We start from the raw sequence: 23,087 nt of genomic DNA, 5'->3' as shown, positions 1-23,087 counted from the left end.
TTTTGAATACGTGCTTTTCTTTGGGGATCTTTTGTCGGTAATTTTGTAATATTTCACTGAACATTATTTATGTGCCGGGTATTGTAAATTAATCATAAGCTCGAATATTTTTGAAAGACTTGTTACTTTATCTCTGGGGAAAACATGAGGGTTTCCTCAGTTGTTATTTCACTGTGAAAAAAAACCCAAAAAAAACCCCAACAACAACAAAAACAACTTAATTATCGAAGTATGACAAGCAAGATAATGTAAAACTACAATATCAGGTAGACGTTGGATTATAGTTTGCAAGGAGCTTTGGCCATTGGAATCAGTGTCGTAGAAAATGACCAGCTTCCATCAGACAACCATTTTCTTTCGAATGTAGCGCCATAATTCCTTGCTATGCTGCCGCATGGAATGGTAACTTCCATGAGGAAATGTACAGCAGTTAACAAATGGTGCCTAAGCGTTACAATGTGACGACTATTGAACTCTCATCGTTAGGGGGCTCTACATAGATAACACCCAGGTAGATCAATACATAATTATTGTCATAACACAATGGTTTGTTTACAGTTTACATACCTGGAGGGACACAGGGGATGACTATGAATTATATATATATATATATATATATATATATATATATATATATATATATATATATATACATACATACATACATGTATATATACATACATACATATATATATATAATGAAATGCGATAGATGTAAAAAGCGTCAACAAAATAAAGTTGTAAACAAAGTGTCATGTAAATTCTTACCATCTTTTTTACTGTTTTACTCCTAATGTAGCAAAGTTTGGTAAGCTTTTTCCTCCTAACATCGTTCAGTATTTACATGTCTTTCTACATTTGTTGACAGAATTATGACAAAATGCATCTAACTGCCAGTAACGTACAATTTGCATCACTGCTTAGATGTGCACTTGTGTAATGTGAACGTGCGTGCATGTAAGTACACAAATATGCCTACGTTTATGTACGGAATGGCATATGCATGCGTAATACGTACAATTTTTTTTTCCTCCACAATGTACTGTTTAAATGTTTTACTTCATACAATGGTAATGTACACCCCATTTATTTTGTCATATATCTGTTTGAAACGTAAACGTTTAATAACTATTCTTTGCACATATTGCCACCTAACATATGTAAGCATTATGTTGTTCTCATATGCCACCTGCGTGTGGCCTGAGATTTCAATATCAAGTAAAGGTTCTGTTCTGTTTTGCTCTTTACCTAGATGACACGATGGCATATATAAAACAGGTCACAACAGGCGTCCAACTACACACATATTTCCGTATCATCCGTGTCTTCGGTTTATTTTTTGTTTTACTTCAAAGTAACGCACGGAAACTGTATCATGCTGAAGTAATTGGAGTGAATTGCCTTGCTACTGACACACCAAAGTAGCCACCCGGGCTGATCCAATGGTAGAGCTCGAAGCCCGCATCATTCTGATCGCGAGACAGTCACTATGGACCCAGAACACAAATAATTTGACTATATATTTACTACATTTGTTTCTCAGCACTGAACTTTCCACTGTGTGACAATCAGTACAGATCATGTTAATCTCAAACACCTTGAAAGATGACTTCACGGTGAAGTTCTTGTTATAGGTTCCCAGGTGTTTCTTTGAGAGGCTGGACTGTAAACAAAGCAACGTGCAATAGAACACATATTTCAGTTCCGGATCATCACCAAGACCTTATTACTCATTGTGCACTGTCGCCGAAACACACACAGACAACCATACCACAAACTCATATTCTAATTACCTTTAAATCCATACCAAAAATGCTTAAATCTAACTCTTGTATAACCACCAAAAGAAGACAGGAAAAACTGCTCTAAAAAAAAGGCTGGGACTACATTAATGGGTACTGAACCGGAACTAATAATTGTGATCTGATTCCACTACAAAACAACTGAGCAAGCAAAGAGCATCATTTTCTGTCGCATAATGCACCAGTAGATTGGGGGGGGGGGGTCAATACTGTTCTCTTCAAATCATTGATCGAACGCACAATGTCGACACTGACCTGCCGGAGCATTGCATGACAGCTGTTATGTCTAACTGAACTGCAGTCTAGTCTCGATCAACAAAATATAAATGAATGTTGATACCATTTGCAACTTCGAGGTCAATCCTCAATAGCTACCATTCGGACCACCTCTGCTATTTACGAACCTTGGACTGACTGGAAAGTTGCAAATGCATATAACCTTTTCAATCGCAGCTTTGCGATCAATCCCACGTCCAGTCTACTTGATGAAATAGGCGAAGAAGTCCGAATAGATTGTGTCTTTTTTGCGACGAAATTTCACGAGAAAACTATACCTTTTCTGTAAATTACTGCGCCAACCTAAATTCGATGCAAATTTTTGCGTCGCAGACATAGCCGTCATGGTCCGAATCGACCGATACAAGCTCCAGTGAAACGGAAAAAGGGATGCGACTCTTCGAATGTATAAAAATCCAGTGCTTAACACATATACAAGCAGGTTTATTTGATGGTATTGACAACAGTGTCCCCATCATATTTAATTCTTGGTAGCTTTCTGATTGAACAAAATGAAACGAGAATGGTATCTTACATTTTTGAATAAATGTTTTGTTACGCCATACCAAATTAATCTGACATTACTGTTTATAAATTTTACTAAAATACAAGATCAAAGCAGAATAAATGCTACACGAAAGAGAAATGATGCAAGTTGGCTATGACGATACTTCTCTTTTCTCAAATTAGCCTTGCATTCGGTCGTCCCTAGTGCCTATCAAACATGGATTAGCTGTGAAAAGTTGATACCACAGTTGATCCTGAACGCGTCCCGCCAGATAAGTACACTTACTGGTTATCTACTAAGAAAATTCAGCAATATCAGACAGAACGTGTCAATGGCGGTTCTACCCCGTTAAAACAGGGGTGCGCGGTAAAATTGTATATAAAAAAAAAAAAAACGTACGTACCCGTTTATCAAACTCTATCACCACTTCTTTTTAAAAATCATGACCATAAGTTGAATGCGCCTTGAGGTGGTCAGAATATATGTCGCCTGCCACCTCTGATGTTAAATTGAATAGAAATAGTTCTCGCCATTACGGAGAATCCATAAAATCAGTCTACGCCAATCGTTATTTCATGAGATCGAGTAGGGTAAATACGAATGTTAACGGCTGCTGCTTAATAAAGACTTCACCTAGTGTGAGAGAACGATCTCCAATATGCACATAGCTATTTCGATATTATGTTTCGTGACCATGAAAAGAGACACAGTGAATGCTTACTGTACTGTTATTTCAAATGGCAATTTTGATGAAGCTTTCTTTGTTTGGGGATTCGATATTTAGAGCTTTGTTCCGTGTAGTCATAAAGCACGAGGGGTGTATTGACAAGTTAATCCAGTGAATCAACAAGAGTGTTCTTTGGCAGTAGCGACTGTGACCGCAGGAAAGAAACACGTCTTGTTTTATCAGGGATTTAAGAGGAACGTTTGAATTAACGACACCTCTACTGTACAGTCTAGGGTTGAGTATGATTGCAGGAAATGGGATAATCAGAATGGTTCTTTTGAGTGTGATTATGGACTGGTAGATCGCAAAGCTAAAAACAAATCAAAGATGATTGATTCAAATGTGCACAGTATTATGATGATGTCGTTTGGGAAAAATTAGAGATTGTTTGCTTTAGAAAGAAACATAGACGATAATATTTTAAGAAAAGTTACGAACATGGATACCAGTAAACCTCTGCTGAGACGTGGAAGTTTGGAGAGCCTGGCTCGTTTAAGAAAGAAAAGTGATGAACCAAGGCTCCCCATCTCCTTGGCAGGCGAGAGAAGGAAAGGCCGTTGTTTGATCTATGACGTAGAAAGAGACATCCATAACTTTAAGGATAAGTGGCTTCTTTATGCCCAAGATGATAACATCGATGATTGGCTTGACTTTGTTAGTTTGGCTACCTCAGAAACTGATATCAAGCAGTACAAAAATTACGAGGACTTCGGAAGGGATTTGGCCAAGTTTAAAAAGGATGAGTTTCTGGCCGAAAGGACCTCCAGCATATCTGAACTTCAGCGTTTAGTGGATACGGCAAGATATTTTGACGCTCTGGTGGAAAGTTCTAAAGAAAGACTCACCAGAGCTTGCAAAGATTACATTTTCAAATACTGTCTCAGCTTTTTTCCAGAGCTTGAAAGTCTAGACGTTCCATGTGTTAGGGCATATGAAAATAACATAAATGCTTGGAGTGAGGAGGTGACGGAGGGATTAAAAAAGGTAGAACGATTTCATGAGAATATAAAAGAAATATCAGGAGCTGTATTCACGGAATATATTGTAAATTACGGTCAAATTCTTCACTTCATGAATGTGATTACTGATATATTGTCTGAAATTTGCAATCCTTTGAAAAGTTGGATTATTGCCGATGAAGGTTATTTGAAAAAGGTAAGAGTAGAATTGGAAGCGCTTTCAAGGAGGCATCAACAAATAACTGAGATGCTGAGGAGGAATCAGTTTCGCATTGAGGACACTAAGAGTAGATTTGAGAGGTCGAAGTACAGTTCCAAGAAGGTTCAGCAAAAATTACAGGGAAGGATAAACGAACGGCGTTTCTGCCGGAGGAGAGAGCTGTCGTTTGAGGATCACATCTCCATGACAGAGCGGATGCTAGAAGAGAGGAAAAGGGAACACGAGGAAACCCTTGCTCAGCTGCAGGTACTTAAATCGACGTTTGTTTTATATAAATGATATATAAGAAGTTAACGTATGCTCTCTCTCTCTCTCTCTCTCTCTCTCTCTCTCTCTCGCAAGCAAGCAAGCAAGCAAACAAAAGTGTTTCGTGTAGTGTTCGCTGGAAATAAACTTGGAAAAGACGGACACTTATCAAGGTGATGAATCAGTCAATTTTGACCACTAATTCAACAAATGAGCTAAATAACTGCAAATTGCGCCTTCAACTTACATATTTCACGCAAGAGTTTTCTTCTTTTTTTTTAAATATAGATTTTCTTTTCCATGAGACTTACTGATCGGACTTCTACTTTTGTGCATGTAAGTGACAACAGCATTATTGCAACAACAACAACAAAAATGTATGTGTTTGAAGTTTACAGCCGTAACATCTCCGGCATTATAACACCACAAAACGTTGTGACTTTAGACAAGACCTACGTTAAAGCTCAATAGAATGAAAACGACTACAAGTATTTAAGAAAAAGCCATTGCTTTGAGACACAAACATATAACCGATACTAAATGCTCGAAAGATCCCTCAAGCGGCAGAGTGGTGTGTGTGTGGGGTGTCTATCTTTTAAGAGCTTACTGTTAATCATGAAAATGACCCAATCTGTACAGTATTTTTCTAACACTAAAAATTAGATTTTATTATAATGAGGACATGTTAAACAGGACTGAACGCTGTAACGATATAAATATATGATTGAATTGTGTGAGACACGTGTAAAATATTCCTCATTTTATTATGAGACGTTTGAAAGCTGACTATCTTGGGATTTTATAAATACATCCGATGATGACCAAATTTCAAACATCTTATAATTTACCAATTATTATTTTTTTTTTTTTTTTTATAAAATGGAAAGAAAATATTGGACATGTTTATAAACAGAGGGTATTAAGATTTTGGTTGTGATCTTGATTTAATGTACGTTATTGGTACACACAGGATGAAGGTGGCCGTACCAGTTCCCATGATATGTACGAACCCATATTAGCACGGTCAAAGGAACTTCAGAAGGAGATTAGAAGGTTGGACAAGCGGTTGAGAAACATCCGGACCAAACGCCGGAATATGAAGGAGGATAGATACATGGTGCAGAAAGACCTGCACAAACTCAAGGTAGGGTCAGGCGCATGCTTCCCAATATTTCATTTTCTTAAGATACAATTAAACAAAAAAAGAGAAGAAAAAAAAAGAAAGAGAAAACACAAGCTATGGAGACGGGTTGAACTGAAAATATTTTGATATTGCAATATTTGATACGCTTCCCTTTGAGTCTCGGAAATCAGTTTTCCTCAGAATTTAATTTTGTATTGTTCTTTCCTATGTTTATCGTAAGTGTGTGATACCAATAAAGGGCTAAATCCAAAGCACTTGCATGCATGAAGTCGCGTTATTCAATGTCTTAAATTCTTGCTCAACATACTTAAAAACTGCACGTGCTTGCAATACACTTCACGTTTGTCTGACACTAAAGACAGTCCTAATTAACAATTTGTGAAAAATTTCATTTCGAAGTACATTTTCACCCACACTTAGAGGTATTATGTGACTACAGTCTCGGATCAACAGGGATTATCTCATCGTTTAATTGATTTTAAAAAAATAATTGATAGGAAGCTCTATTGACTAATGTAGATGTAAGTCATTTTTTTTTATTAACAATTTTGTTCTATATCAATCAAACGATTAGGTAGCCTGTTGACGAAGTAGAATCCATAGATGAGGGATATAAGATACCACTTGCGCTCGAACAAATCAACTTTTAAACTTAAGTGACGTGGGGCTTTATCTCGCTCTGAACAGAGCTTCCGATGTCGTCTCATAGACATAGATAATAGCAAAGAGATACCTCACTTCCTGCCAAGTATAGTGTCGGTCTAGTACCTTGGCCTCCCGTAATGCTTAGCACACAAAGCATATTAGGAGTCCAGGGTAACGGACTAGATATAGTGTTATCTCAAGATCTCGGCAACATCACGTTATCACTGCGTGGTTAAAGCTAGAGCACTATCAGGCAGCTGAATTTCGAGTATCGAGTCTTCATACTGCGTCTTCAATTTTCGTTTATTCTATGATATCTCTTAGTTAAAAGAAAGAAATTTATCACGAAAATAAAAGTATTAAAATTAGAAGTATCTTTTCTCTTACATTTCGCTAAATATTTTATTCAGATTCGAGAGTAATATATCCATTAATTACTTTTATGACTTAAATCAAATCGTTTTTAGTATCATTTAACAGCTATGTTATGCTTATTGCACAATATTTAGAATGGGCCCCAGATGGCCGAGTGGTCTAAAGTGCTCGCCTTTATCGGTCACTGAAAACTGGCCAGTAGCTTCCCGTGGGTCGATGGTTCTTATCGGGGTTTTCCCCGGGTCATTCCTCCACCAGTTATGCTGCCCGCCATGTAAAACCTATCGTGCGCCGAGAAATGGCGTTAAAACCCCCAAACAACCACAATACAAGGTTTAGGAAAGCTAGAAATGTAAATGTTTGGGCCCTGTCCAATGTTTAATCATGAACATATTAATTCGTCTTTCAAATACGTACCAGTTCCTCTGTTTTATGAATTTATTCATCTTCCATTTAGCTAAGTCATCTCTGGTATCATTTAAAACCTAAATAAATTTTATGCTGATTGCACAGACTTTGGGAAAGCTAATCTTAAATTTAAGGGCATATCCATGGTTTGATCTCTAGCATAATAGTTTATTATCTGATGCAGATGTTTGGAACAGTCCTCAAAATTCTTTCTCAACTGGCTTTACTCTACTACCAAAATTAACCATTTTTTAAAACAAATGACTCACATATCACCTGTTTACTGCAGTATATACATGTAACAGTTGATTACATCCCTGACTAGTTGTCCTACGCGCAAGTATAAACGCCCCGCACCTGCCCCCCCCCCCCCAGTTTACCTGCACACTTACCATGTTGGCAAACGTACCCAGATTTAATAACTATGACTTAAAAATGGTTCCAATGAATGGCTGACTTATTTATTTATAAGGATTTAAGATGTGCTTCGCGGAACCACTATCATGTAAATAAGCAGAGACGATTTGCGCGTGGAAGAGGCAGTTTGACACACACACACAAAGATATATATATATATATATATATATATATATATATATATATATATATATATATATATATATATATATATATATATATATATATATATATAGATATATATATATATATATGTGTGTGTGTGTGTGTGTGTGTGTGTGTAGAACGTTTTTATTATCATCTCCATTGTCTATCTTGGATTAAAAATTGACTAAATCTGCTTTCATCACATGTATACTCTGGAAATTTAGTCGATAGTAGGGATTTAGTTTGGTCGTTAACATCGATCCCAGAGAAATTTGTTATTTAATATGCTGGTGTAGGACAAAACTTGATGCCACATGGGGTGTAGTTATATATTGTCGGATTGTCAACCTATACAAATTAATTGCTATAAATTTCTATTTTATCAGTAAACAGTGTCAACAGGTCAATATACGTAGAATTATGTTAGATAACATTGAATAATGCTTCGATTTCATCACTGGTGAATTCTAAGTTTACCTTTTTTTTGGGGGGGGGGGAGGTATCCCCGTCTGATCTTTCCAGACAATTCCACTCAGCCCCCTCCCTATGCTATGATTACCCGAAGGCTTACATATGTGTTGAATGCTATACTTTTCATTTAGTGTTTCTGGTATTTGTTATATCACTTATGGCATTTTGTAAATTTACCTTGCTCCTACATTTTAATATATTGTTTAGAGACATAAACATTTAATGAAAAAAATCGTCACAGTGATTTATAATATAACTTTTTTCATTTTTGGAAGTGTCATTGGAATATATTGTAAAATAAATCGTTTCTTTTAGATGCAAACACAATTACAATCTTCAAGGTTCAAAGTTCAGAACAGACTGAAATCTATTCAGTTTTTAGTCTCTTGACGTTTTATGGAGCACTTACATCTTCGTTCAACGGCATTTTTTTTTTATCACGTCGTTTCGGTTTGTGGCTTAGAAATTTGAAAGGCCCTAATCGACGAAAAATGGGATTGTTTTATTCTTACTTCCGGTTACAATCGAGCTGATTATATTTGCCAGTATTTAATTGTTTAATATAAATACAGCAGTTCTAGTATTGATGCCTTTCTTCCATGAATACATTCATAATTGACTGTGCGTAATTTTTGGCTTAAAAGGTCTAAAATCAGTAGAGGTGGGGTGAGAGGCTCTTCTCTCTTGTACAACAAATACGCGTGTAATACGCTATTTCTCGTTACTGAGGGCTTGCATGGGGAGCAATATGTATTGTCCCATTCTGGAATTGTTTAATTTATTATATCAATCATTCCTCTTTCATTCTTATCGCCAGTCTTTGGATTCTTTTCCTGCATGCTTTTTACGCGCATTTCTCAGGCAATTCTACCTATCTTTGTACAGAATGTGTACGAAGACCATATTAAGAAGACAGAAAAGGTAAAGGATTCCGTTATCGCACAGAAAGAGGACACAGAATCCTTCCGCGAGGAAATGAAGGTTATCTCCGCCAAGATACAGGCACTGCAGCGAATTATAGAGGTCAAAGAGCACCCATCCACGGTCAAGAAGATATTCCTCCACGGTTACACACCAGGAGAAAAGATGGATTTTAGAGGCAAGAACTCCTTTTATAATTTCAGTAGAAAGTACAAGAAATCAAAGATATGTTCTCTCTCTCTCTCTCTGACGATGCTTTGAAGTCTGACAAGCATTATCAATTTGAATATGGGTACATTAAAAAAATATTTGTATTTTAATCCTGATTTTCTTTCAGTCTGACGAGTGCAAAAATGCTCAGGATTTCTATTTTGTATATTGCCTTTAAGAATAAACTCGAATAAAGGCGCATTTCGTTTGGATGAACTTGATTGGTTTCTAATCAGCACCAATGTAAGACTTAAGTCTAACAGATTTTGTACATGGTTTCCCTGTTACTTCCATTGACATATTTTGGCACATTAACTTGTAAAAATTATGTAAACCCAGTAGCGTACTCATGGGGGGGGGGGGCGATTGCCTTGGGCGCCAGAGGTCTTGGGGCATCAAAGCCCCCGGCACCAGAGGTTTTGGGGTGCCAACACCACTTTGGACCTTCATCGTCGCCCGGGGCGCCATTTACCCTAATGTATAGAACGACACATTTTTTACCCGCAGGCAGCTCACTTGAAAATCGATGTTATATTGAGAAACGACACAACATATTACTTAATCCTGAGATACACTCTCAAAGTCTCTTGTTAAATACAGCCACTCTCTATTTTTTTAATAATTTAACTCCAGTCATTTACAAGCATGTTGAAGTGAATTCACTGCCATTATAACGCTCGAACTATGTACAGGTTCAGCGGAACATTAATATCCACTTGTAATTTGAAACATCCTTCACTTCCTCTCATGTTTAAAGTAAACATTTACCATTGCTATCATATTACCCAATACAGTTTTATTATCCCATGTCAAATGCAATACACTCGGTCACCGTTGACTGTACCTATAAAACCCATTTTAAGAGGCCAAAGAATTATTTAAATTGCTCGAAAAATTCTTGCATATGAAATGACTCAGGTGTTGACTCCTTAAGGTCAAATCAAATTAAAATGCAGAGCTGGTTTATTTTTTTATTTATTATTATTTTAACCTTACCAGTTTACTGTCTTTTACTTTGTACTTAATTTATCACTGAAGGAACACGAACTACCCTTTTCACATGTGCCTTTTATAAGAAAGTGGCTAAAAATTAATAAAAGTAATATTCAAATTCACTTAGCAGTTTAAAAGATAACGCCTATTAATTGTATACATTCTCTCGTTAGCTTGTGCTACAAAAGTCGGGATGACGGATAAATTACTACGTCACTAAATCACATCGGGTATATCGCGAATACATTGATTAGCTTTTCACCGGTTACGCTCTACAGTTTAGTATGCTAACGAAAAATGATTTCCCATGATTTCATCGCTCGTTATCCTGGCTGTTTAATTTGACCTTGTACATCTTTGATATTGTTAACAGAACTTTTAATTACCTTTATTTTGGTGTACGATTGATGGGTGTAATTGTAGTTATATATAGTATACAGCTTGGCCAAAGGTAAATAATAATAATAATAATAATAATAATAATAATAATAATAATAATAACGAACCGATAACTCTGTACCTTTTACAAATTTTGCAATTCACTCGTTCAGAAGCTGGTATTGTCTAGTGTGGGAAAATTCGTTTTTCATATTTTAATAACTGCTAAAGATAGTGTTCTTCAGACAAATTCAGGATGGTTTTCGAGCACATGGAAGCAGACATATTGGTTAACTGTATCCTTAGATCATTTACAATTTCCACAAGTACAAGAACCAAAGACCACAGTACATGAAAGTAACACTGAGGTGTGCCAACGCTCTCTCCATTGTGCATGTTGCCAGTGCAAACACTTTTTATATAGCTAAGTTAACCAGTAAGGAAAGCGTGAGAAATTATTTTCCTTTAAAAATATAACCCTGCGCAAAATACGAAACTGTAGTAGTAAATGGGGCCACCCTACGTACAATGGGAATTAGCATTACAGGGACCCCTGGGCCACTCTACGTACAAGGGAAATTTAACATGGCGAAAAATCGTGGGCCACTCTACGTACAAGGGGAATTGAACATGGTGAAAAATCGTGGGTCACTCTACGTACAAGGGGGAATTTAACATGGGGGAATAGAGTTTGGGTTTGTCTAGGGACAAGGGGAATTGAATATGGGATTTTTTTAAAAAAATTTTTTTAAATTTAACTTTAAAAAAAGGGGTAGGCAATGGAAAGGCTATCTCTTTTCGAGAAATATGGCTGGCCCTGAAAAGGGCCTTTGGCTTTCTTCTATTTCCTCCATTTACTCATCCAGCCCCTAATCTTTCCCCAAATTCCTTTCTTCTTCTTCTTTTCATTTTCCGGTATCCAGTCCGGGTGCCCCATGGCTCGGAACTTCTGTTGGATTTTTATCCAGTTATTGTTCAGTCTCTCATATTCTTCTTTTTTCTTTCTATTCTCTTGTTCTTTTCTATCTTTGCCCACCTGTCCTTAATTTTCTGCACTTCTTCCTCTATTATCTTTTTCATCTTTTCTTCCGCTTTCTTTAGTTGTTCAATGCCCCTTTTCACGAACTTCCACTCTGACCATTTCTCTAGCTCTTCTAAATAGCATCTCACTGCTTTTACCTTGTCCATAGACTCTTTTATAGTCCCTACTCTTACATACTCTGGTTGAATCAATCCTCTCAATCTCTTAACTTCTTCCTCTATCATCTCCTCTATCATCTTCCTCGCTAATTGTAGTTCATTGACATAGTCAAGACTTTTTCTCAACCTCCATTCTCTTTCTATCCTTTCAATAGTATACTCTCCATCCATCATCCAAAAGTAAACATTTCTTAAGTCATTAAACAACGCCGACACTTCCATCTTGTATCTTATTCCGTAGAATGGTTTGAACGACGAATACTGTGGGTTCTTATACGAAAAGCGCGGACGTGAAGGAAAACATCCCCTAAAAACATAAAATTGATCTTACCTAGATCATGATCAAACAACGCGCGGACGTGAAGGAAAACATCCCCTACTTTCTCATTTCATATAATAAAACCAAAACTATACTCTTCACATACGCTAATAAACAATAAACAAACCCATAATCTACTATTTACACAAACTTACGTGAGCAGTTACAAACACAAACACAAACACACAAAATAAACAATAAAGAAACCCATAATCTACTATTTACATCAACCTACGTTAACAGTTACAAACACAAACACAAACACACAAACACATACACTCTCACTATTAATAAAGAGTTAGTGTTTATATTCACACTGCTCTACATACACACATTGGCAAATCGATAGTTATTTCTTTTCTAGAGTATTGGGTAGCCCTGAAAAGGGCTGTTTTTTTGGAACTTCATGGACACCTGGTTAATGGTGGCACCTTCCAGGCCTGGCGCCGCATACACATCTTGTCCCCCAGTTACTTTTTACCTTTTTGGGGGAGAGAGCAGAGGCAGGATATGTGGCTTCAGAATCCCAATTTTCGGTTTCTGGGATTCTGAAATTTTTTCTTCTCTCCTTTTCCCACTCCTCCTCTTCTTTGTTTCTTCTCTCCTCCTTTTTGTATCTTCTTTCTTCTTCTTCTTCTTTATATCTTCTCTCCTCCTCTTCTTTGTTTCTTCTTTCCTCCTCCTCTCTTATCCTTCCCTCCTCCACAATGGCTTCCGCGGCCAGTTCATTTAATATGCGCCTGGCATATTCCAGATGCACATGAAGTTCCAACAGTTTCGTCAGTCTCGTGTTCATTTTTGGTGTTGATCAATCAACAAGGGTAGTTGGACTGCCGAACGAGTTTCACTTTATAGTGAAAGCGCGGACGTGAAGGAAAACATCCCCCTAAAAACATAAAATTGATCTTACCTACATCATGACCAAAAACAACAACGCGCGGACCTAAAAGCAACACTCACTCACTTTTTATGCTACCCATCACTATTTTAAATTTTTTTATAAATCACTTCAATAGACTATCCACATACGCAAAGCAATCCAATCTAACCCCAAATATACACCTCAAACACCAAAAAAGCATTATTTTAATCTACTATTCACACCAACTTACTTTAGCACTTACAAACACAAACACACAAACACATACCCTCACATTTTTTAAAAAAAGAGTTAGTGTTTATATTCACACTACTCTACCTACACACATTGGCAAATTAATAGTTATTTCTTTTCTAGAGTATTGGGTAGCCCTGAAAAGGGCTGTTTTTTTTTGTTTGCTATGGCATTCTTTTTTTAGTTTCTAAGAATGCGATGTCCTCTGAGGATAGACTTTCTGGCGATAGGTCTGCTTCTTCGGAAAGAGAAGAAGAACTCTTTGGTGTCGATACGACAATCGACAAAGCCTCTGTCAGCTTCAGGTTGCTGCTGCTGTTGTTGTTGTTGCTGTTGTTGCTGCTGTTGCTGCTGTCTCTGAAGTCTGTACTTCTCTGTCCATTCTTCTTTCTCCATGTTCATTTCGTCTCTGAAGAGCTCTTCTATCAGGTCTTCAGTGACTTTTAACATTCTCACATTCTCTATTTCTTCTGGCTTCGGTATCAGACTGTGTCTGACCCTATGCAAATTCACGTAGGCTTCGTTGAGCTTAGCTAGTTTGGAGCACATCTTCGTAGGAGGATGAGTCGACAATGGATGGTTAGACTGGAAACAACCCCGGTTCTTAAAGTCAAAGCGCGGACGTGAAGGAAAACATCCCCCACACGGTTTTCGAGCCGCAACGTTCAGTGAGTGTCATGAGAGGGATAGTAAGAAATGAAAGAGCATCAATCCAACATTCTTATAGCTAAACAAAAGATAAAGGCATTTTTTTCAAAACACAACATTTTTTATTCAAAAATCACTTAACACTAAACAACAACTCTAACATTTTTAACAATAATCCAACAATATAACATCAAACAATTTTTTTAAATCACTAACATTTTTTTCTCAATTGACAATCTACTTTAAACAGGGCTGACAACGTTGTGAATGAAATTGTGATTTCCACTTTTGGAAATCATTAGGCCATTGATGGACACTACGTTTCCTAGCTTGAGACAAAAGATAAGCATAATGGTCACAAAACCATCGATCTACTTTCACATCGTTTCTAGTAGAAGAACGAGGATCAAAATGAGTCACTAAATGTTCTAAGGAATAGCCCAGGCTGCGATGATGCAGAAAATACACACAGTACTGTCCACACACCAAGGAATCTGTGCCTTGTAATTTCACGTTATTGAATCGGGTGGTCTGAGCATTTCTTCTCATAAAGTCGATGATATCGTCTTCCAAAGGGGGTAATCCGTACGAATCGAAATATTCCACACATCCTTCTTGAGGAAAGTAGACGGCTACCCAGTGGGTTCCTGGGAGATGACTTTCGTCCGTGTTGATCACGTAAGCTTGATGGTCTTTAGGTTTGCGATGAGGGAGTTCATCTTTAGCACAGACGACAGGATTCCAAGAAGCCGTATACGAACTGTGGTTCAAAAGGTAATAAAGTTCCCAGGTATCCATTGATTTGTGTGTGTGTTTTCTTCTTCTTCACAGGTAATAATAAGTCGTCAATTCGATCCTGACTTTTTGCTTGAAAATGACTGACGAATAAACGGTTATTCGTTCTGTTTCCTCACTCTGATTCAGGAGAGCTTCGATACGATGGATCTCTTGAGTGGTTAATGGTGGACAAGAATGTTCACGCAAGTCTTTATACCACTGGTGCAACACGTCTTTGTCCGAGATGGGACTCCAAGCTTCGTCCAGATATTCGTTCAATTTTTCTTCTTGACTTAACATCAGGCATTTATCGTGTTGAATTTGACTGGGATGATCGTTTTGACATCCATAGCAATTTTTCTTGATCAATTCCGTCATTTTTTCGACCAAGTGTTTGGCAAAACAGGAGACTAAATGGGCTTCTTGTTCTGACCATCTCGACTTCATCATGATCACTTCTTCTTTTTCCACGGTCTCCTCACATTTCATGTCCAAAGTTTCTCCACTAGGTAAAGAGGGACAACAGTCTTCCATGGTTTCTAGTAATCTAGGATGACTTCTCTCAAACTGTTGATTTCTATGGTATTATCGAATTCTGCATACAGGATGACGTTCACCGTTTCATCAGGGTCTCGGTCTTTAAACTGAATTTCCACACGAATCTGGCCGGATTTTATAGGGTGGAAATGTCCCTCGTCGCTGCCTTGGTCTGGAGTGAAATCAAAAACCCACAAAGCGTAGCCTCCTGCATAATCCTCGTACGTAATACCGTGACTGGTGTTGGTTCCTAACTGTCCGGTGGCTTCGTACAGGGACAAGTACGATCTCAAGTAATTCTTCTTGGCAAAGTCAGGTTCGAAAGGTCGGGTACACAAGGTTTTGCCATCGCGACTGACTTCGATCTTGGACACGCCAAAGTGTTGAAAGTAGAAGGATTTTTTTTGGGCAGCTCCGTTGAAGGCTGTATTCTCGACGATACCAACGATCAAACGTTTGGGTAACTGTCCTTGGAACAGATGATCTTCGATCATGGATCGCTGTCCCTTGGGAATGGTGAAGGTTTTCACTTCCACGCGTCGTATGGGATACTTGGCAGTCGTTCTGCTCAACGTCTGATTGATGTCGTTTCCCACTTTAGGTAACACTTCCACACGGCGTACGTAGAGTCTGGCTTCTAGGATTTTGGTTTTGTAACCGTCACTATCAGCCATCAAATGGAAAGCGGCACTGCTACGATTCAGTCTCAGACGGATATCCACCCCGTTCAGCAAATACTTTTCTTGCAACCACATGTCCAAATGCAAACGATCCATCAGTTCTAAACTTGTGTCGACTCCCGTGATTCTCTTTCTTCGTTCTACAAATCCGTCATTGTTCTCTTTCTTTTCATCAGTTTCCAAATTTTCAAACTTGGTAGGTTCGTCAGCTTCCCAAAGCACACAGGAATTGAGATGAGTGTTCTTGGCATCTATTCCGTACGTCAAGAGATTTTCCAGGTAGGCACGATAAGGGTAAGTATCCATGCTGCTACTGACCAGTTTGTTATTCAAGTACAAGTCCACTCCACTGAACAAGGAATGCATGAAATTGTTGACGGGAGCTACTGCTTCATCGTCTATAGGACCTCCAGTCTTATCTAGAATTTTGACTTTCAGGTACAAGTAACTGCTATTCAGATCGATGTAATCTTCGGGCTGTCCTTTGATTTCAAACTCGATGGGAGCGGAATCGGCCAATGAGGAGACGGGATGAAATTCCACCCATTGGGATTCTTGCATGGTCATCATGGTGGGGGGCATGGCAAACAGATCCAGTTCCGTCTTGGAACAAGCGCAAGACTCTCGGTGCATCATTTTTTGTTCTTTCTCAATAATCGAAAACGTCTAAGTCTCGAACGGTTCTTCTTTTCTTGGCCTTTCTCGCTTGAAGTCTGGTGAAAGGGTGTTTTCTTCGTCGTCTCTTTCTGCCTTGTCCTTGCTGAATGCCTGACTCGGTAGCGTGCAGGGCATTTATAGGTGTGTCTTGTCGGCCTAAAATGTCTTTGCCCGTTTGCAGCAAGACATTTTTGCCTGCCCTCATGAAGGCTTCTTTAGGGTTTTGTTTGTCGATGATGACATTTTGGAGAAATTCTTTGCCTTGCGTCAGTGCCGCATCTTTCAAGGCGTGCAATCCGCGTGTCACCATCGGTTTCAACACTGGGGCCACCGAACGAAAGGCCGATTTTAACATATCTCCTAAACCGTGTCCTCGCTGTCGTGCATCCCCTCGGTACACTGGATACATGACTTACTTACGAGTCGTGAGAGAACCGTTTTCGAAAATGGAGTTTCACCGTGACTTTTCCTTTGGTGAATGGAATATTTTGTCCCAAATCTCCTTTTATAGCAATGTTGACCGTGTCCAAATACGACTTGCTGACCGGCAAATAGTGAGGATGGACAAATTCGCGGTGGACGTGGTAAGTGTTTCCACCTTCCTCGTCAGCGTTCGTAACAGAATCTAATTTGAAAGGAATGACACGCAGTAACGGTACGGAGGTGTGTCCCACCACGTTGTACTCCACCACATCGGAATACACGAACATCAAATTCAGTCCTTGGTTCAGTTCTACCGGGGCACGAAATAACTTGCTAAAAGACTCGTTGTCGTAAACGATGGGTAATTCGTTTTTCTTGAGCATGGTCTTTCTCATGTCCATGTCTCCGCCCAACATGTCAAACAATTCAGGACAAAATAAAATGGACATGATTTTACTCCGTTCAAATTTCATCAAGAAGCGACGAGCTGCTTTGTGGTACTCCATGGTGACACTTTTGTTGACATGCTCCAAAGCTTTCAGAAACACGACATTAAACCTGGAGGCTATGGTGCTGACCAAATGTTGACCACTAAAATAATAGCCTGGGGGAATGAACAAGTGATAGGTGGTGTACTTTTGTGTACGGGTTTTCTTGTCATATTTGACATTGCTATCCATCCACTGTTGCATTTGCTCGTCATGAACTTCCACATCAAAAAAATTTTGATTGGGAAGGACATTGAGGACTTGGGTCGGGTGAATGATTTCTACTAAAGCCACTTCCCAATGGGCTTCGTGATCTAAGGGGATGGCCTGAGGTAATTTGGCCGTGTAACAGCACAACGTGTTGTGGGGAAACACCTCCATGGAACTGTCGCTGGGTAAGGTTAAGTAAAATTGGTTTTGGTGACTCATAATTCCAGAGTTATGTGGCTGTCTGAGGGGTTACTGGACGTCAGAGGCGTGTCTCCGTCTAAAATGGGGTTCTGATTGTGGTTGAAGTGTTGACTGGCACTGGCACTGGACACAAGGTTCCCGGGGTTCCCGTTCGAGGAGAATTTCAGGGAGGGATTAGGAAGCAGGTAACCGATGCAACTGCTCAATAAAATGGTCCACAATTGTTTGTCTCCTTGTTGCAAACTCAAATTGGCAATGGCTGCCCCGATGACACAATACACCACGAAGATTTGGCAGAAAAAGACGATTTGCGTTTTAGGCACACGTTCTCCACACCACACCCACAAGGGTTGTTTTTGTAAATCTTGCACAGAAGAACTAGGTGAAGAAGGAGTGGTCGACGTAGCTGCGTCTGATGTGTGAAAGGGCATGATGGTCACTTCTTTTTATAGTCGATGACTTGCGAAGCGTCGATCCAAGAATCAAAACTGGGTGGATATCCTTTCCAACGTACTTTGACTTCTTTGACACGTCGTTTGCCCACTTTACGGGTTCTGCGTTCGAGAATGCTTTCGATGTCGTACACGTCGTCTTCTTTTTTGGTGACACGTTGTAACTCGGGCAAATAAAACGTTCCTTTGAGCACTTCTCCGTTCATGTCTTCCAATTTATAGACGGCAGGATGACGGCCATGCACTCGTCCAGTGACGCGAAACAAGTCGGTCGTCCAGTTAGGTAAGTAACCTTTGTCGAAAGTGCGTTTGGTTTTGCCAATGCGCACCCAATCTCCTACGACCAACTCTCCACTTTTCTTGGGGACAGCCCTCGTCGGGGACGTACCGAACAGGTGCTCAAACACCAACACTTCGTTGTCGGGAGTCACGTCTTGCGGGGCACGTCCGATGCTTCGATGGTAAGATTGGTTGTACGCTTGCACCAGGTGTGGTAAGATGTCGATGTACTTCAGAGTGTGGTGATGCGTAAAATATTTCCACATGCGTTCTTTCAAAGTGCGTTGAAAACGTTCCACGATGCTGGCTTTGGTTTCGGGATTCTCGGTGGTAAAAAAATGAATGTCACGTTTCTTTAATTCTTTTTGGAAAGCTTGGTTCAGAAATTCGGTGCCTTTGTCCGTTTGCCATCGAAGAGGGTGACGACCGCTTTGTTTCAACACCCGTTGCAGGGCTCGCACTAACTCGCTGCTCGATTTGGAAGTCAAGGGCACGACCCAGGCAAATTTGGAAAAGACGTCGATGACACAAAACAAATATTTGTAGCCACGATTGTAGCTGGCTAAATGAGAGACATCGGCTAAATCGGCTTGCCATTGATGATCGATACCTTCCACTCGGGTGCGACTTCTGGCAAACTTGCGTCGAATGGGTTTGTGTAAAGTGTAGGTAGCTTGTTCTTGTAACCATCGTTGCACTTGAGGTAAACGAAGACTTTTCAGTCGCGGTTTGGCAGCACGATACAATTTTTGAACTCCTGCGTAACCTGCAGGATGGGAGGGATCGTAGTAAATGCTGGCTAAGACTTTTTCCATTTTTTTGTGTTGGTTGGTGTGTTAATAAGATACCCACTCTTGGAGGATGTTGCTCTTTTTCTCTTGGGGTACTTTCTTGGATTGCAATGCTTTGCGTGTGCGGCCGGCAATAGGTGTCGAAGAGGAGGATGTCTGAACGGGGGATATCGGTTCTTGTTTCACTTCTGTCTTCACTTTCTTTTTCTCTTGTGATGAAGAAGGGGTGGCCATCATCTTTTTAATCCATCCAATTCTGGAGGTAGGTGGTGTTGTTAACTTGCGTATTTTTTCTGGTGGAGTTTGAAACCCTTCTTCTTCTTCTCCTTTTTCTGTCTTGGTCACGGGTAGTGGTGGTACTGGTACTGGTACTGGTACTGGTGATGGTGCTGAACTTTTCATCAAGGTCTTAAAATCTTTCAGAGTGGGTAGAGCTGTTTCGTCTAAAGCTTTCTGGTGAAAGAGTTGCAGTCGTTGCAAGAGTTGACCGTACTTTTGCGATTTTTCTGTTTCGGACAAATCTTGGCGATCCATCAAGGACTGCAATTCGTGTTGTAACTGGGACATCTCGCTCAAATTGGGATTGGGAGGTAAATGCGGGGTGCTTTGTTCTTGCCACCGATGGTATTCCATCCATCGTTTGTAAGGCACTAAAGCTAGTTTTCGTCCTTCCATGGGGTTGTGAGCGGTCGATTCTGAGATCTTGTGACTTCCGAGGGCCTTTTTATCTTGCTCCCACCAGTCCTCCCAACATGGTTCCCAAGACTCCTTTCAATATGGGGCCTAACAAGAGAGGCAAAATGCCTCCACGTTGGACCAACATCTTCTTTTTTTGACGAATGGGAATTTTCTTTTGAACCATTTGGCGAAGAACGTGACGATGTTTGCCTAAGCATTGTTTCTGGTGTTTGGACAAAGGGATCGTGCCTTTCAAAACGTTCAAACAACATTCGCACACGGTATCGATGACCTCTTTGGAGGCCGTTTGAATGAGTTTTTTTCGTAGGGGTGGAGAAGCTTTGGACAGGACAGATAACATGTCCCCATGTTTGGCTAAACGTGGTGGCAGTCCTTTCCTTTTCTTTCCTTGGGGTTTTCTGGAGGGTGACATCTTTGAGTCTTCAGGAGCACCAGAAAAAACACTGATACCCTACTTGGTCACAGGCCTTTTTTATGCTGGAACGCGTCGCCACTGATTGTCTTGACGTCGTATCAGTTTGAGGACAGGCATGACACGTCGTGCAGGGGTACGCAACGGACTAAATCGAGCCAGTTCTTGCTTGGACAAATCCAGTAAACTTTGTAACATGCCCGATCTTTCATGGACTTTGATTTTGGGAGAAGGTACTTTGTGAGCAGCAGCCACTGCCACTAAATTGGAGGGTCCTGCCACTGGGGAAGTTCTTTTGGGGGTCATCAACGGAGAAGTTCTTGGTGTGATCAACGTCTCCAAGTACTCTTCAGTTCCTGGTGTCATCAACGGAGAAGTGGACAAACGTGAGGATGCCGGAGACGCAGTCACTGCCGTGGCAGATCGTGGTTTGCGAGTGTAAGGTTGCGTCCTGGCCGAAGTGCCTCTCTTGCGACTAGTTTTCTTCTGTGGACTTTTCTTTTTCTGAGGACTTTTTCTCTGTTTCTTTTTCTGGGGGCTTCTTTTCTTTTTCCGGGGTGGTGGTGTCTGGTAAGAGGAGGTTCCTGCCACTGGAGAAGTTCTCCTTGGGGACCTGGTCTTTTTCTTCTTGGGGCTTCGTTGGACTTTTGTCTTGGGGATAACTTTGGGGGCATTAGGATCCCATCTTAAGAGAGAGCGAATGATGACCCCTCCTAGAGTACCGCTCCCTCCAGGTTTCAAAATGATTTGTTTTTTGGTTTGAGTGTCGATGCGGGGATCGGCCAGTTGGACCAAAGCGACTTTGTTTCGATCGAAAAAGCGTTTGGTTTGATGAGGAATCTGAATGATTCCTTGGAGTAATTGACGTGCCGTCACCGTGAACCATCGTAAGACTTCTTTGAGACTAGCTTCTAAGACACGAGCTCGTGTTTGTGGATTTTTTTCTCGACTGATGCCATACAAGGCACGAATCAATTTGACGGGAAGATGCGACTGAAGGGACGTCATGTTCGCACTGTGTGAGACAGACGAAAAAGGGTCTGAGGTTTTTATAGATTTTTTTATGGGGAGTGAAATGAAGTCGAGGACGGAGACGTGTACAGGACAGGCCCTCCGTCTTGGCACCAGTGGTGAAACAAGTGGGTACGAAATCGCAAATCCTCGGGAGTCGTAGGTTTCAAATCGACGAGTAAATAGGCGTGTGGCGTTTGAGTGGCATCGTCGTACGCCTGAGTCAGCCAAGGCGTTCCTAACTGTTTGGCTAAGACTTGCACTTGCGATTTATCTCGAGGGCTTTTAAACAAGACCACGTAATGCGCATTGAGACTGATGGTGCGATGGGCTTTACTTTGTTGAAACAAATTTTGGGTGATGTAAACGACACTGGCATTACGGTGATGCCCTTTGCGCGTGAACCACAGTTTAATTTCTTCTTCGTCTTCTCCTAACATGTCGTCGAAAATGACCAAATGGGTTTGACGGGAGTCAGAGACGATGCCGTCGTCTTCTTTAGGAATGCCTTCCACAAACACGATGGAATCGCCTTGACTTTCTCGCAAGAGGTTGTACGCCGATTGCCACTCTTTGTAACACCACACGATGCGTTGAGGTGGCCGATCGATCAAATGATGTTTATGTTCGATCAAACGTTTGACGAATTCGGTTTTGCCTGAACCGCTAGGTCCAGCAATGAGCATGTTAAAGGGATGGCGAAGATACAAAGCCTCCCAACTGGCACGATCTAAGTGTTCGTCGATGACTTTGACAGTAGACGAAGAGGGAGCAGAGACAGCAGAGGTAGCCATAGTGTTAGGAATGTCACTTGTGACACGAAAACAGACAAGACAAGAGTTTATATACTTTTTTCAGAACACGTTTATTGAATGTTTTTTTTTTCAAACATGAATACGAAAGACAAAAATACATAAAAGCCAAAAGCTTAAGTACAAGAATAAAAGGCACATGATAACCATGTACGTGGAATAAAAACAAGTGTCTGTACAACAACCACATGTTTTGGGTAAAGTTCTAACCAGTTCTATAGTAGGGAGTAAGGTCACACAAGTGTCCTTTTGAAAGGGTCTTTCAGGCCTGTCCACGACAGTCCCGTCCTGGGTGACGGGTTCTTCTGGCACCGTCACTAACACGGGTTGAAAAGTAACTTTTTTCCTTGAATAACTCTCGTGCATACTGGGCCACCTCTTGGGTCCAAGCCAAACCAATCTGGTTTCTTCTTCGTCAACGACATGGTAAGTTACTTCAATGAACAATGAACTATCGATCTTGCCTAGGGTTCCTTTTTATATACAGACCAATACCAACGTGACCGTACGGCAACGTAAAGTGATTGGGA

At 40.2% G+C, this 23,087-nt stretch overlaps 1 protein-coding gene across 2 annotated transcripts in view; it reads left to right on the top strand.

Moving 5' to 3' along the window:
- The first annotated feature begins 2,845 nt into the window (after positions 1-2,845).
- Positions 2,846-23,087, top strand: part of LOC149775405 (uncharacterized) — a 60,176-nt gene continuing 39,934 nt past the window's right edge. Inside the window, exons 1-3 of one of the 2 annotated variants that reach the window (XM_089944401.1) lie at positions 2,846-4,738; positions 5,709-5,882; positions 9,231-9,444. In XM_089944401.1, coding sequence (XP_089800527.1) covers positions 3,752-4,738; positions 5,709-5,882; positions 9,231-9,444 — 1,375 coding nt within the window. In that variant the 5' untranslated portion in view covers positions 2,846-3,751. The remainder of the gene's footprint in view (positions 4,739-5,708; positions 5,883-9,230; positions 9,445-23,087) is intronic. The other variant, XM_089944402.1, reaches the window with a different exon arrangement.

The sequence above is a fragment of the Sinohyriopsis cumingii genome, chromosome 19 (genome assembly GCF_028554795.1).
Source record: "Sinohyriopsis cumingii isolate HCF-2022 chromosome 19, ASM2855479v2, whole genome shotgun sequence".
Taxonomy (NCBI): Eukaryota; Metazoa; Mollusca; class Bivalvia; order Unionida; family Unionidae; genus Sinohyriopsis; species Sinohyriopsis cumingii.
This window is presented reverse-complemented; position numbering and strand designations above follow the sequence as displayed.